At 56.7% G+C, this 16,339-nt stretch overlaps 1 protein-coding gene across 3 annotated transcripts in view; it reads left to right on the top strand.

The window, feature by feature from the left end:
* GNAO1 (G protein subunit alpha o1) overlaps window positions 1-13,974 on the top strand; it is a 152,365-nt gene extending 138,391 nt beyond the window's left edge. The window contains exons 7-9 of one of the 3 annotated variants that reach the window (XM_031458416.2): window positions 8,087-8,240; window positions 11,469-11,684; window positions 12,726-13,974. In XM_031458416.2, the coding sequence (XP_031314276.2) occupies window positions 8,087-8,240; window positions 11,469-11,656 (342 nt within the window). In that variant the 3' untranslated portion in view covers window positions 11,657-11,684; window positions 12,726-13,974. Of the gene's footprint in view, window positions 1-604; window positions 4,030-8,086; window positions 8,241-11,468 lie in introns of those variants that run through there. The other 2 variants (XM_064489159.1, XM_064489158.1) reach the window with 2 other exon arrangements.
* The last annotated feature ends 2,365 nt before the right edge of the window (window positions 13,975-16,339 follow it).

The following is a 16,339-nucleotide window of genomic DNA, read 5'->3' as shown; positions in this document are numbered from 1 at the left end:
GTCCCCGATGGTGAACACAAGAAGGAGGAGGAGGGAAGGAGGGCGGGGTGGGGGGGCAGTGAGAGGAAGGTGGAAGGCAGCCAAGGCAGCTCACAGGTGCCACACAGTGTCCACCCACCTTGCCCAGCGGTGGCCTGGGAGGTAGGTGTCTCTGCCTCTCTGCGGAGTCATAGCCGGGAGAGGACAGCCATGCATCATCAGCCAAGGGCTGGCGCCGACTTCTGAACCTGTGTGAGGGCTGGTTCAGGCTTCTTTGGGCAGGACCCACAGGAAGAAAGAACGTTGCATTGGGAGCCCATAGATGCACATATAAAACGAAACAGGAGTTCCACAAAGCAGTACCACCCTTAATGCAGGGGGCTCGGTGAGGCTGGGTCTCGTTTCCTTCGTTGTGTTGGAACTGCAGGTGCACCACTGACTTGATTTCATGACCTGCTATTGACTGAGCTGAGCTGTCAAGCTCCCTGCCTCCCTCCACCCCATTAGATGTCTCCTGCAGGGTTGTCACTGAGAGGCCCTCAGTGTCTGCTCCCCGGCCTGAGGCCCGACAGACACCCTGGCGGAGGCCTCGCCTCACCAGCTCCGCACTTGGTCTCTCCCACAGGCCCCAATGCCTTCACGGAAGCCGTGGCTTATATCCAGGCCCAGTACGAGAGCAAGAACAAGTCAGCCCACAAGGAGATCTACACCCACGTCACCTGTGCCACCGACACCAACAACATCCAGTTTGTCTTTGACGCCGTGACGGACGTCATCATCGCCAAAAACCTTCGGGGCTGTGGCCTCTACTGAGCCTTGGCCTCGCCGCCCAGCCGCCCACTGCCCTCCCCAGCCTGCTGCCCGCCCCCCAGCCCTGGAACCAGAGCTCCACCACTTCCTGGACCACTTTCTGCACTTGACAAAGAAGCACCAGCGTCTGGCACCGAGAGGGGAGGAGGAAGCACCCTCACGGCCGCCCCAGCCCCAGACATCAGAACACGTGGTAACGGGGCTGGCGGGGAGCCAAGTGCCCGCGCCACGCCTAGTTGGGCGGCTCATGTCTGCGCGCTGTTCACTGACCTCTGCTTCATCTCTGAGTGTTTTCCCCACCAGGGAGAGGGGTGTAGGGACCAAGGCCGCCGTTGAGCCCAGAATGGGCATGCTCGACACTTAGTGACTTGTGCTCAGAGTCCCAGGGTCTTCTCCTGTCTTTTGAGATTGTGCAGGTGGTGGGGGTGGCCCTGGGACAAGGTGCTGGCAGGGGTGGGGCAGTGGGAGCCACTGCTCGGCTCTTCTGGGGGTCTCTCTGGTGGAGGGCAGCTCTGTCACCAAAAGCCAGGGTGGGGCCAGGCCAGCTATGTGTGGGTCTGGGGGCTCCGTCCTTGACAAGTGCCTCCTTCCTCCTCCCCTGGGACCTCGGCCCCTTGACACAAGCCCTTCCTTCTCTGGGCCTTCTTTCCTTCATACCCTTGGGGCTCCCCAGTGCCCTCCTGGGGAACCTCCATCCCTGACTCCTCATAGGTCTGGAAATGTTTCTGAGACTGACTTCTGGCAAAAGCACGTGGCAGATGGTAGGAGGGGTCGAGTCCTGTGGTGCCTGGACAAAGGTGGAGGAGGTAGAAGGCAATGGGGGAGCGGACAGGAGATGGAGGGGAAGTGGCTCTTGTGTTGACTAGGATGGGGGCCTTGCGCCCAGTCTTTGCAGGCCCAAGGGTGACCGTCTACTTCTCCCATCACCCAGGTCCCAGGTGGCCACTCAGGAGTGTGAGATGTGCTTTTCCTTCTTGAGTTCACAGTGAATCCAGTGCAGACCAGCAGGGACAGGCAGGAAGCCTTTGGATTGCAGGTTCTCTAGTCAGGGATGCCCAGGAGAGGTGTGGACACCGCCCCTGTAGCCAATGTCCCAGCTTCCTTCTGTCTTGGTGAAGAAATCATAGTTTATCCACAGCCCTTGGGGTCCTGCCAGCCCTTGGGGGCAGAGGAGGGCAGATGGATGGGCCCAGCACCCTGGAGTGTGTGTTGTGAGGGGCACAGGCTCAAACACGTGCTCAGCCCCTCCTCTGGACAGACTCGTCAGACCCCTTAGAGGGGCTTTGCTGCGGCGATCCCTGAGCAGAAAGGGGTTGGGTAACTCCTCCTGGTGCCCAGGCCCTGACTGGCCTCGGGCAATGAACGTATCTCTTTCTCACCCCTCGGCGCATCCAGTTGGCTGAGGCCACCAGCCAACAGCCCAGCAGACCCTGTATGCTTGGATGGCAGGCTTTGCCTGGGTTGCCACATGCGCCCACAGGAGGAGAGGAGCTGCCCCTTGAGAGGCCTCTGGCTCCCTCCTCACACCCTCTGCTCCTCCAACCTCCACTCTGGGCTCTGTTCCGTCCTGGACCAGGCAGGAACCCTGGACTCCCAGCACAGCCCCTGACGGCCCCACGGCCAAAGGAGCCCAGGCCAGCAGCTCGGGCTTCTTGTTTCTAACGGACACAGAGCTCTGGGTGCTTGGGAGACCCAGGGCACATTCCCTAGTGCCAAATGCCCGCAGGGATGGGCACTCCTGGGGCGAGTCCGATCCCCCACCTGGCTCGCTTGCTGCTGCCCCTGGCCTTGTGGGAAATCACAAGGCAGCCTGCCTGCAGGAGCCCTGCCGCCAGCCCAGTCCACTTCAGGTTTGTCTGCCTCGTGTGTGCTGCACCTCATACCAGGTGCTGGGTTGTGGCAGAGGACAGGCCCTGGAGACAGCAGCCTCAGTGTCCTGCACGGGCAGCCCAGGCCAATCAGCTCATCTTGCTCAACAATGAAGACATAGCCGTTTTTTCCTGGCACCACCACCCTGGGTGTGGCCAGCTCTGCCCTGTGACCCCAGATTCAAAAGCAGCTGACAAGAAGGGGATGCTGGCCAAGCCCCACCTCTAATGCCTTTGCCCTGGAGGTGGGAGTCCCTGGCTCTCCAGGCCCAGGGCTCTCCATCGCCCAGCTTAGTCCCTCAAACCACAGTGACTAGGGTGACAGGCAGGTGAGAGGACCCCAGGTCCCAGCCACCCCCCACCATCTGCAGCATTAGGGGGCTGGGAGTGGGCTGCTTGGGTCTCCCTGCCCTTGTGTCCCCTGTGCTGCCTTTTCTCTTTCGGATGCTCTGCCCTGCTCCGTTTCTTGCTCTGTCTCACCCTCCGACCCTGGCCTGCCCAGGGCGTCCTTGGCCATGTGGTAGAAGCCCCCAGTGAGCAGGTGTCCGGGGCGAAATTCCCTCCCTGTCCGCCATGTCTCCCGTCCACGTCGTCGCTGGTGGCTTCGCTGCAGGGAGGGATGGCTGAGGGGACAAATGAGTTCTGGCTCCGTCGTGGATGTGGATGTGGGAGAGATGTTACGAGTGACCAGACATTGGTGAGTCTCTCATTCCACAGTGGCCCAGTATGTGCCCCACAGGGGCCGTGCTTAAATTCTCTAAATCAAGCCAAGGAGAAACTGATTTCTATCAGGGGCGCCGTTGCCAAGCCCGTGACAATTGTGCCTGCCATCTAGGTGCCTGTGGGCAGGTTCTGTGCCCTCACAAGAGCCAGGTATTGGCCTTCGCACCACGAACTGAGAGAGGACCCGGCCTGACTGGAGGGGACAGTGCCCGAGGCCCAGGGAAGGGCTCTGGCCTGAGGAGGGTGTAGGGTCTGCCCCAGCCCTGTGCAGACAGCCCAGGCTGGGGCCTCTGGCCAACAGTTTTGACATTCTGTTCCATGGCCACCTCCCATAGAGCCCAGGATGCCTGGTGCCCTGTCTCTGTCCCTCCCCTCTAGCCCTAGCAGAGCTTGAGGGCCCATGGCCACATGCTTCTACCATGGGGCAGTGGGCAGAGCCCAGGCAGAAGACCACCACCATGTATGCTACCAGGAGGCAGCTCTGCCTCCCAGCCTCTCCCCCAAGTCCAGCTCCACACCCCACTGAGGGGACCTGGAGGCAGCCATGCCCTCCACAACTGCACTGGACATCAGTGAGCCTCCCCGGGGCCAGCCAGCAGCCACAAGTGCCCTCCCTACCCAGAGCCCCCATAACCAGGCTGTCCTTAAACCCCCAACAGGGAAGACCCAGGAGTCAGCTCACCCAAGCTCATCCAAGCCCTTCTCTCCTGCCAGGATGCGTCCTGCACAGGGAGGGTACCCACTGCTCCCCTCACAGGGTGACATTCTGTGCCCCAGTGGTTGATTCTTCCTTTTCTCTAGCATGCATCCTTCCTGACTCATCCCCTGTCCTTTGGTCTGACCTAGCACCCTCTTCAACCCTCCTGGTGAGTAAATCCACCACAATTTGAGCCTTGGTCTAGACCAGGTAGTGGCCTGCCAAGTACCCTCTTCTGAGAAATCTGGCATGTAAGGCCTCTTTGGGCCGCCTCTGCTCTTCCCTGAGCCTTCTGGAAGCCTTCAGGCGTAACCTGGCAGTTCTCAGGAACTGAGCCCTGAGGCTCCAGCTCCATGGCCACCAGAGGTTCAGTCTAGGGTGCCAAAGGTCCACACACCCGCCCCTTGACAGTCACAAGCCTCCAGAGTGAAGGGTCCCAGCAGCCCAGGGCAGTGAGACACAATGGCCAGACCAGGAACAGGGCCAAGTTGTGAACGCTGCCACCCACTCCTTGCCCCCAGCGAGGCAAGTCCTGAACCCTCTTGCCCAGGGGGTCCCAATAGACCCCACCTCAGCCCAATGAAGGCCCCTGTCAAGGGAGGAGCTGGTCAAGGCAGAAGCAGAAAGGCCTCCCCTGGCCCAGTGCGCCCAGACCACCGGCGTGAACCCACACGCTTTCTCAGCAGAGCCCATCTCTCATCCCCCTCTGCCTGCTCCTGCTGCCTCCCGAGCAGCCAGGCCCTTCACCTCCCGGTCTTCTCTGCCTCAGCCCTGCACCCCCTGCCCCTCTTCCTCCCCACCTGGCTGTGGCCCTGGCTGGCCTGCTCCCCTCCCTGTGCCTGGCAGAGGTGGGCTCAGGTCCCAGGCCCCCCATCCTTAGCAAACCTCCTCTCTTAGGTGCAGCGGTCCCACCCCCATCACCCCCCCACCGCCACCCACCCCACATTAACTGTGATTTTGTAAGAGTGACTCGTTGGTTTAATAAATCTTCAGTCATTGTGATAATTTATCGGCTGCCATAATGCATTTATTAGTCAACCACTGTTAATAAAAAGTGCCGGCTTCTCCTAGCATGAGTGTGGTGTGTTGTGTCAGTGCCAGGGAGCTTCCTTCCTCCAGGTGCCCCCATGCCACACGTCCTGGGGCCGGACTGCACTGGGGGCTGTCTGGCACAGGGGGCGCGCCCTGTGGGGACTGGGGCTGCCTGTCCCGCGCCCAGCCCACCTTTGTGCGGGCCACTCCACTGCTCCGCTGAAGCCTGGGGCCTCCTGGAAACTGAGGGAGAAGGAAGGTGTTGGGCAAGGGTGGGTGCCGTCAGCTGGCTGTGGCCCTTGGCTCCCTTCTCTTTTCTCAGATGTGGCTTCTCTCATTTTGAATGGGTTCCAGCATCCCTGTTCTCCAGGCAAGCTTGTAAAGACAAACCAGGCTCTTGGCTCCTTGGTGATGGGTTCCAGTGGGTACGGCGGGATGGCAGTCAGGCCTGCGGGGTGCAGAGGGGGTCTCAGTGCCGGCGCCTCCCCTCCCTGCAGAGGCTCCCCTCCCCACCACCCTCCCTGCATCTCTAGGCTTGGCCTGTCTTTCCAGGCTCACTCCGAGGCCCTCCCCTCCTCCCCTTGGAACCAGGTCTGACTGCAGGGAGTGTCCGCTGCCTCCCCACCCCCGCTCTGCGCCGCCGGGAACCGGCCTCCTTCATGTGTGTGCGTCGTCTCTCCCCACCTAGACTGTGAGCTCTGAGAGAGCAGGAGCCTGTGCTGGTCGTCCCACGGCCCCTGCAGCCCAGCAGAGGGCCCTGCACACACGTCCAGCTGGTATGGGTGGGAAGAGCGCCCACTCGGCAGCCCTGGGATGTGGAGGGGCCGAGCCTTAGCCAAGTGGAACTCTGGAGCCTGGACAGCTGGCCTGGATTTTTCCTTCAGACCTAGGCTCATTGGTCTCCAGACCTTCAGCCCAGCCCACGTGCCAAATGGGCAGAGTCCCCACTCTCAGCTCGGGTCACCCTGATGGCCCCTTCTTGTCTCTAGAGATGTGTGTCCCTACCACGTCCCCCAGCATCTGTAGACCAAGCTGAGAGAGCGGGGCAGTGCGCAGGGACCTGGCTCTGGCTGTGGGCTTCCAGCTCTGGGTTGGGCAGCTGTAGGGTGGGGTTTGCTGTGTGCTGATGGGGTCCTCCCTGCTGGACCCACAGTGCCCAGAGCGGCTCGCAGGCGGCCCAGGGAGCCTGGGTGTTCTTGGCCCAGGCCCTGCACGTGGACTTGCTTGACCTCCCAGGAAACCTCCACGTGGCTTTTTCTGAACAGGTTCCATTGAGATGGCACCAGGCAGATGAGTCTTGCGCCTCCCTGAGTGTGACTATGCAGTGGCTGGCAGCAGACTTTGGGGGAACTGAGAATGAAATTGACTGGCTGAGGCTAGGAGGTTGTAAGATCATCTGGGTTTGCTGAATTTGTGCAGCAGAGCGAAAGGACTATGCCATTTCCTACAGACCCGAGGGCAGAGTAAAACTGTGTGGTTGTCTAGGGGCTCCCAAGGGGCAGCTCAGAACCCCAACTGCCCCCTCCACCAGCTGGCCTTGGCCATAAGAACAAGAGTTTGGGGCTGATACCCTTTCCCGGTCACTGGTGTAACAGCACGATCATGGGATAGATGACCGAAGACTCGCAGAGTCAGCCATGACCCTCTGGTTATTTATTCCACTAACACCCACAGGCTACTCACGCTGGCTGGAGAAGCCCCGTGCACTGCAGGGGTTCTAGTCTGGCCCAGAACCAGTGTAGGTTTCTGGTCTCCCAGGTCCCAGCTGTGTCACCTCTCAGTGTCCCCTACGAGTTGGTGAGGTTAAATGACACAAGGCGGGTGAGGAGCTGACACAAGGCGGGTGAAAGCTGGCACACTGGGGCTCGGTGACTGGTGGCAGTCACTCCATCTTGCTCCTGCTCCCGCATAGATGGAGGAAGACGACTGGACAGCAGTTTACTCAGCACCACCACTCGCTTGTTCATCTCAGTAAATAACGCCCAGTGATGCCCACAACACTTCTCTGCTCCGTCCTATGACTTGCTTCAGTCTTCTTACCTCAGAGGGAGCATGTAGCCTGGAATACTTCCGGGGTTGAGCTGTGGACCCACGGAGCTGGGTTTGGGGTAGACAAGTTCCCAGGGCTAGGATAGGGCTCTTGGGGGAAATGAATGGCTGTCCCTTTCCCAGGAGAGATATTTCATAGGGGAGCCACCTTCCTGGGCAGAAATGGGTTCGTTCACAGAGAGCAGACTCCAAGAAACAGTTCACGTGCTGGAAGCCCACAGTAGAAGTCCATCCTGGCCCAGGGCAGAAGGCTGCCCCCTCGGATCCTGCTTTATTTGGAGTGCCCGTCCTACTCACTCATTTACTAAATAGACTCATGTGCAAAGCAGTTCTTTACGTCTGCAGTACTTTAAAACTCCTTGGAGGGCCAGATGTGGTTGAATTTAACCTGGCCAGAGGGGCTTGGCCAGTCCCCAGGCCCTCCCGCAGGCAGCCTGGGCAGGGGTGTCTCCCTGGAGTGGTGGCCCCTGAGGATATTGGCAGGAGCCTGGCGTGACTTCTCCTCAGACCACAGGAGTGACCTAGAGTCCCTCAGTACTCCCAGAGGACAGGTTGGGTCCAACAGGCAAGGTCTGGACACGGAGGGCTGAAGCCCAGCTCTCAGGCTCCCGTCCAGCACCCCCAACACACACGTGTGGGGAGACCCTCCCATGACTAGGGGAGAGCTTGGTCGCCCTGCCCTCAGCCTTACCCAGCTGGTTCCCACTCCAGTGTCTGCGACTGGCCCTGGGACAGGGAGTGTAGAATGAAGCTGGAAACTTGAAGCATCAAGCTGTGCTAGATGGTTCTCTCTGTCAGCCTTCAGAGGAGCCCCTCCTGAGCTGCCAAGTAGCCCAGTTCCTCCCTCTCATGCCTAACTGTCTTCTCTTTCCGTGTCTGTCCCTCTTGCTGTCTGTCTGACTCTCTCCCTCCCCACCTTGGGCTGCAGAACCGCATGCACGAGTCTCTCATGCTCTTCGACTCCATCTGTAACAACAAGTTCTTCATCGATACCTCCATCATTCTCTTCCTCAACAAGAAAGATCTCTTTGGTGAGAAGATCAAGAAGTCACCTCTGACCATCTGCTTTCCTGAGTACACAGGTGGGTGTGGTGGTGTCCCTGAAAGGGAGGAAGCCGGACCCTGCCAGGGACCTGCCGGGTCTCCTCCACAGGCTCAGGGAATGGGCTGCAGGTGCTGGCTGGATACAGGTGCCCCTGCAGGGGTCTGGCAGGTGCAGAGGGAAAGGCAGGGAGCATAGCCCTGGGTATGGTGGGAAATGGACCCTGCTGATGCAGGTGGCCATTATGGCGACCAGGTGACTCGGGAGTGATGTGGCAGGACAGGCTCCCAGCTTCCCTGTCCCTTTTCATTCTGTTCTCCTGCCTCCCCTAGTCTCACCAGTGGTCCCCGCTAACCTCTGCCCTGGGCCACTGCTCGGCCACACGGCAAGTTGCCTGAACTAGAAAGGGTGGACATGTGACCAGTGGGTGGGGCCTGGGCTGCCTCTCTCCTGCTTTGGCACATGGGACAGACCACCTCCGCAGCAGCGGCCCTGCCTGTGCCCAGAACATTCCACCCCTGCCCCATCTCTCCCTTCTCCACTCCCATCTCCACCCTCCTCTTCCTCCACACCTGGTCTTTTCCTCAAATCGAACCACCTCAACTCTCTGCCAGCCGCCTCCATCCCCACCTGCCTCTCTTCCACCTCCTCTGGGGCTTTTCCTTCCCATCTGGTTCCAGAGGAATGTGTCACTCCTCCTCCTCCCGTGGTGGAGCTGTCTCTGCTGCTGAGGGAGGGCGGCTGCTGCTAAAGGCTGGGGCAGCACTGATGGGAGGCTGGAGCCTGGCTTTTATCTCCTTGGAGATTGGGAAGCCTCTAGAGGCCCCTGGGCTGGCAGGAGAGGCCGTGTCACAGGTGGGCTGGGCCAGGGACCCACTTGCTGACAGCCCCAGTGAGAGCTCAGGGCTCAGGTTCAGCTCCCACAGCAACACGGGTCTCCAAGCCCAGCCAGATTCCAGAAGAGACGGATGCTGGCCCCTGCGCCCTTCTCCACTACTGGGGAGAGTCTGCCCTCAGCGTCGGCTGTGGAGGTGGAGGAGGGCCCACTGGCTTGTTCTGAGCGCAGCCCGTCTCCTCCCTGATGTGACCTGCCAGCTTCCCGCCCTCCCCTCGGTGCACGGACAGGGAGGTGGGGCAGGCTCTCAGGGCCGACACACGTCAGGAGCACAGTCCCCGCAGGCAGACAGGTTGAAGCAGCTTCTGGAGCCAGACTCTGCAGCTTCGGGCAAGTGAACCACCTGCGCCTCATTTTTGGTCCGGGCACCAGAGTAGACAGTAATGATGCCCACAGCGTAGGGCGGGCTTGGAGGGGAAAGGAGAAGACAGGGCCCAGTGCCAGGTCTGCACAGCTGCTAGGACTGTCCTGTGTACCATTCGGAGGATGGGAACCAAGGAAGGGGGAACCAGCCACGGAAGAGGTGCCCTCTGCAGGGTGGCGTGAGTCCAGGAGGGCAGGACAGGCGGGGAAGGCCCAGCCCCACACTGCCCCGGGCCGAGGAGGGCAGTGCCTGTGGGCCGAGCTGCTGTCGCCCTCCTGGCAGCCACTGCTGACCTTTCCCAGCCTCAGCACTGGCCCTTTGGGACCAATTCGGGTCTTTACAAAATTGCCGTGACCAGAGGGGGCTCAGCAGTCTGCAAGCTCCAGCAGGCGCTCTCAGGCCAGTGCCACCCTCAGGGGGAAGACCTGACCCTAAGGCTTTTCCTGGTCCCCAGGGACCTGGCTCCACTGGAGCCTGATTTGGGCCGTGGCCCGAGGAGTGGTCAGTCTTGCTGCTGCGTCTAATGGGGAGCTGGATCCCCCCCCAGGGAAAGTCAGTCTAAATTTGGGAAATGTTTGAATTCTGCAGGACCTCCAGAGAGATCCAGTTTGAGTTCAGACAACAAGATGGATGACAAATGGTCACTAACATGGTAGCCCCATGAGGTGCCAAGGCATGTGGGGACCAAACATGCTGGAGGGGCCGGGGGCATGCAGGTGGTTGTCTGAGTATCTGAAGTGAGTTCTAAGTGAGCGCCGGGCAGACACTGAGAAGGCAGGAACTGGGCATCCCCTAGTCCCTCCCACTTTTCACCTCTGTCAGTGCCCTGACCTGGCTGTCTCTGGACAGGGGGTCCTAGATGGAGTCCACTGTGGTGCTGTGTCTTGCCTGTAAGCTGCCAGTAACTTGATGGCCTCACTCCGTTGGTGGCCAGCCAAAGGCAGGGTTGAGGAGGCTCGGCCCTTTGGGCCTCCAGAGCTGGTCTCCGTCCTGACCCCCACCCAGGGATGTCCCTACCCCTTACCGCTCGCCTTTGCTTATCTGGCTGCAGAGGCCTTCTAGCGGCCTAAGCCCCAGCCTGCTCTGTGACTCACACCCAGCCGTTAGAGAACGGGGCAAGCAGGGTGGGGCAGGGGGAGGGATTGTCCCACACCCTCAACATCAGATTGTATCATTTCCATGCTGGCCAGATCCTAGTAGCAGAGGAAAACCAGACGTCTTCCTTTGATGGGCTTTCAGGCAATTCTGTCTTTTAGTCCATGTTTTACGGTAACTGAAAGCTGTCTGCAGGATAGAGCAACAGGGTTTGGGCTGCAGCTGGTGGGCAGACTGTCCTTACCTCACCCACAGATCCCCCACCAGGTCCCAGCCAGGATCAAAGGGACAGCCAGGGAAGTGTAGGGGGCAGTGGGGCCTCAAGTGGTATTATACACACTGTTAGCCCCTTAAACTTCCCACCTGTGGGGTACCAATGCCCCCCTTTCCTGGCCACACACCCAAGGACGGGGACTGCTAGAGATGGTCCCAGCTCCGCTGGGTGGCTTCTCAGTAGAGAAAGCATCCAGGAAGGAGAGCAGGCCCGGCGTTGCACTCAGCATGCCCTGGGCCACTACCCCACCGCGAGCTCTTCTGTCAAACTTTATTGTCTTGCTGTATCACAAGCAGTGGGACTGGTTTAGACCAAGGGTGAGCATTGTGGATGGCGGACCTGGCTGGCCTCAGTGTGCTCATCTAGAAAGCAAAAGCGGTAGCCTGTGGCCACTACCCACCCAGGGCTCCCAGGAGACCCAATGTGAACACAGAGGGAAAAGACTGGAACCGTCACAGACCAGGCGAATGCTCCGCCACACGTGGTTTGAATGTAAGATGCTGCTCCACCTTGGAGAAGTGCCCCACAGCCTCCTCCGTCCCCATCCCTTGTCCTGTCTCATCCTGCCTCCCAGACAAGGCCACACCGCTCCACCCCAGCTCTCACCAGGGCCTCCCCACTGTTCTCTGTCTCGTTGCAGGCCCCAACACCTATGAAGATGCCGCTGCCTACATCCAAGCACAATTTGAAAGCAAAAACCGCTCACCCAACAAAGAAATTTATTGTCACATGACTTGTGCCACAGACACGAATAATATCCAGGTGGTATTCGACGCCGTCACTGACATCATCATTGCCAACAACCTCCGGGGCTGCGGCTTGTACTGACCTCTTGTCCTGTATAGCAACCTATTTGGTAATGATTCCAGCACTCACAGAAAAGCTTGCACACACACACACACACACACACACACACACACACACACACACACACACAAACCCCACTAACAAATGCAAGTTGGTCAATAAACTTTAAAAAGGCGTAACAAACCTTATATGTAGACAAATATATATTAAAATTTCTTTTTAGTTTGTACTAGAAAGAGCTTCAGACAGAACTGACCACCATTCCATTGATCGTCAAGGTTTTCCTGGGACAGCACATGAATGCGTGTGCACGCACGCACACACACACGTTGTGATGGGCGTCCTGATTTGGCAGTCCATCCTTTTAAGAACAGCCACGTGATTTTACTCTCCAAAACCCATTTCTGTGAGCAGAAGGTAGACAAAGAAAGGCCTGGTATTAGTCCAGCCGGTTCCTCTGCTCCCACCCACTGAGCTGCGTGCTCTCGGTTCTGTCCTGCTCTTGTGCAAACTCCAGAACCCTTTAAAAAATGGCCAACACCTCAAACATCTTCCTGCCCTGTACTCCCAACAGAAAAATTAAGGACGCTTCTCTTTGGGGTGGTGGTGGTTGTTAATTTCAAGAATCTAGAAGAATCATTGCTCTGACCAACCCACTGTCTCCTGAGTTTTCTTTATTCATCTTAACAAGGCAAGAGTCAGAGAAAAGGGAGACTTGGTCCGCTTTCTAAAAGCAACTGAGGGGAGGGGCCGTGCAAAGCATGGCTCAAGGTCACCTGCAGAGTGGAAGCCAGCCCTGCTCCAGGAGGGCAGGAGACAGAAGGGGAGCGATATGGAGAAGGGGCAGGAGTGGCCGAGGGGAGGGCCGAGCTGCAGACCTGGCCGGGTCAGGGTCAGGGTCCCTGGGGTTGAGGCCTCCGAGGGGGCCCGGTCTGGGCTTCCCCTGGGTTCCTGATCCCCACTGTGATGCTGCCCCGTCTGGCCTTACCCCAACACTATTAAACATGTTGGAGGGTTTTTTGGTTGGTTGGTTGGTTTTTTAAATCAACGAAAATGGTCAGACTGGACCCCCTTATCTCTCTCTCTACAGACTGCTTCATGGACTCTTTGCTGTTGACGTTGATCTCCTGGTAGCATGACCTTTTGGCCTTTGTAAGACACACAGCCTTTCTGTATCAAGCCCCTGTCTAACCTACGACCCAGAGTGACTGACGGCTGTGTATTTCTGTAGAATGCTGTAGAATCCGGTTTTAGTTGAGTCTTTACATTTAGAATTCAAAAGGAAAAAAAGATCAATTCTCATGTGCTTTGTAGCTTAAAAAAAAAAGAGGAAAAAGGAAAACACCATCTCATCCATCTCTCTTTTTTTTTTTTTTTTTGAATAAAGAAACATACTCACCTGCACCCACGCCCTCCCCATCCCACCTGCAGAGGTGCCGCCTGTGCACCCGGGGCGCTGGTTCCCGGGAGGCCACTCAGGCCACACTTTCCAGATCACACCCCCTGCCCAGCCCCGAGCCACTCCGACCGCACGTTCACTCCAGGTTTGTATAGAAAAAGCACAGCTCTCACTGGCCAATAGCTGCCCCAAAATACGGAACATACGTATAAATAGAGCCCTCTAGAAAACAATTTTCCCTCAACTCCTTTCTACAGAGACCCTTTATCACTTTTTTTTAGTGGTTTTAGTTTTTGTTATTTCAGTCCTGATAAGCACTATGTATTACATACCAGACCAGTTTTCATAGTCTTTGGGACCCGGGTTGTGGTTTTCCCTGCTGCCATTTCCGCTTCTCTGTCTCTCAGAAGGATGCTCCCTTTGTGTGCGCGCCCCTCGCCTTTTCCTTTGTTTCAGTGACCTGTGTTCTCTCTTTCTCATGTGGGGATGTTTGTGCTGCAGATAAAAACAAACAAAAAAATTTAAATACCACAAGATGGAAAAAAACACAAAAAAATTTTAAAAGATGGAATGTAGTGTTTACATGAAAGCTACAGTTATCATGATCAGTCCAATGTCATTTCTACTTTGACTAGTATCCGAACCCCAAACCTCTTCACGGTTTCACTTTTAAGACTTATTTGCTGAAGAAGACCAGTCACAGCCATTTCAGATAAAGAGGCAAAAAGACAAAACACAAAAAGTTTAAAATGCAGAAAAAAGAAAAAAAAAACTTGGGAAAAAAAAAAGGAAAAAAAAGAAAAAAAAAAGCCCACGGGTCTTTCTAAGCCTTTCTATTCCCAATCGGTGAGGTTTCTGTGATATCTTACACACTGCCAGTCTACTTCTCTGACTAATGGAAAATTCATGTGTAGCTCAATAAAGAGAATGTTTGTCTGTATTCCTGAGTCTCACCCTCGGGCTTCACTGTGACAGGAAAGGGAAGGAGGGATTTGACTGGGCTGCAGACACTGGGAAGCTGGTGGGTAGGGCTGCAGGTGCCAGACAAGGAACCCCCTCCCCCGGCCTTCCCCACAGCCCCCCCTCAGTGCTGCCATCAAGGGGAACCCGCTGAGCGCAGCCACCTGGGAGCAGGGCGGGAGGGGTACAGGCCATTCCTGCCTGCAAATGCCCTCCTCCCCCCAGCTCGGCATCTCCCACTCTCAGCTGGTTTGGTTTGTTTTTGAGTGTAGGGTGGAACTGAGGATTGGAAAGGGGGGAAATGCGGGGAGAGTAGGTGATCCCAAATCTGCTCCACACAGGAGAATGGGAGGTCCCAAGAATGAGGCCAAATTGCCCTGGCCCTCTTCACCCAAGGGGGCCACGTGCACTCACTTGGTACATCTGTAAAAGCCTCCCCCGTTGCACCTGGAGGCCAGGAAGTCCCCTGCAGGCCAGATACACAGAGGGCAACTGAGATCAGCACAGCCTGGCATATGGAGTCAGTTCTCAATTCAGGCAGTGGGTCTCACTATCGCTCCACTGGGTTGCCAGATTTTTGCTGTAAATTGCAGATCAGTTGAGACTGGGACCTAGAGGGAACACAGCTCACCAAAATCCTTGCATCATGCCCATGGATCTCTCATTAGCCAAGCAGTCAAGTGCTACATCATGCCACCTAGGAGATGGGAGGGGCTCGCTGAGGGCAGTTACTTGGACTCCTCCCCACACATCAGCAGCCAGGAAGGCCTCTCCTTGGCAATTCAGTGGCCTTTTGAATCTAGCGAGGGTGGAAGATAGGAGTTGATGCTGCTGCAGAAACCATGAAATAATAAGAGGCTAGTTCCCTCCTGTTAGAGCGGATTCAGGCACCCCTTGGACCTCCTCCTGGTTAGCCAGCCTGGCCCACCCCTCTTTTCCCACCAGCTCCCCTCACCCCAACTTACCTGCAGAGGGAGGCTCACAACCATCTCTGCTGATGTGCAGACTGCACTCCTGGCCACAACTTGACTTCATAACACTGGTCTGGGGGAACGCAAGCCAAAGGCTGATGCCAGGACTTCTACATGTGGCTTACCTTACTCTAAAAATAAGCCATTTTATCACAGGGCCCTGTCCCAACTTTCACATGAATTTTGTAGATAAAAACAGAAGTTTCTCTGTCTTATCTTCCTTAAAGTGGAATCAGGAAGCATTTTGTTGGGAAAGGCTGCAGGGAGAGACCAATTCAATAGAACAAGACGCGTCGGGGCAGAGCCTGTGTATGCATCACGAGGCTCCGCAAGTGACACGAATGTGCAGTCAGGTTCAGAACCACCTCTAACAAAAGCAGGGCGATGAGGTGAGAGATGGAGGCTTCCAGGTGACGGAGGGCCTTGAGGGCTGGCTGGCAGGCACAGGTTTTCTCGACAAGCCGGGTGGCGGGGCCATGGCTCCTCTCGCGTGCAGCCCCTGCTCCAGCTGAGCTCCCAGCCCTCTCCCTCGTGGTGGGGAAAGTTACGCCCAGAGAGGGCACGCCTGCTGGCTAAAGATAAAGGAGCACACTGTCTACACAGCTCAAGTGGGAAGCCAGGCCCAAGTGGCCACCGGGGCACCCAGGATTTATATCAACACAAGTGAAGTATCTGCAAGGACCATCAATCTGTATGGTATGTAAGAGCCTCAAAATTAGGGTGTAAAAAACCAAACTGAGAACCCAAGATGTCAACAGAGCCAAAAGAAAATGGAGGGAGTAACAAAGACTACTTCCAAAGGAGCTTGGAGAGGGCAAGGGCACCTCCATCACTGTTCACAGAGCACCCGAACATGCCTCCTCAGTTTTCAGACCCGAACCAGCAGCCTGGCCTCCGCTCTGGGCTCCCCTCCTAGAGACAGCCAGCACAGTGGCTGGCTGTGCTGAGAGGCCACGGGATAGGGTCCACCCAGTGCAACGGGACACTGGTCTAGACTGGCCCCCATGAAGTGACAAAAGCCAAGAGACAGTATAGTTAGTGACAGAATCCTTTACTATCTAAGTGTAAAATCTAAGGGTGAATTTAGGACTTCTCTTCTTGGGTCATTTAAAGCCATCCACTTTGATCACTGTCATATTGCTATATTCCAATGTCTCAGGACCCTCTAAAATTGACTCCAAAACATTTTCTCTTTTCACACATCTGAAACATAAGAGCACATGGTATTGGCATCATCTTTAAATGTGTACAACATGCAAAGTATAAGGATAGAAAAAACCCTCCAACCAAAATAGAACACACAGAGTTAAAACAGGATCTAACTTCCACACCTCTGAAAGAAACTGCCTTTGCTCGCAGCCACACACAACACAC

Source organism: Camelus dromedarius, chromosome 9 (genome assembly GCF_036321535.1).
Source record: "Camelus dromedarius isolate mCamDro1 chromosome 9, mCamDro1.pat, whole genome shotgun sequence".
NCBI classification, from domain to species: Eukaryota; Metazoa; Chordata; class Mammalia; order Artiodactyla; family Camelidae; genus Camelus; species Camelus dromedarius.
This window is presented reverse-complemented; position numbering and strand designations above follow the sequence as displayed.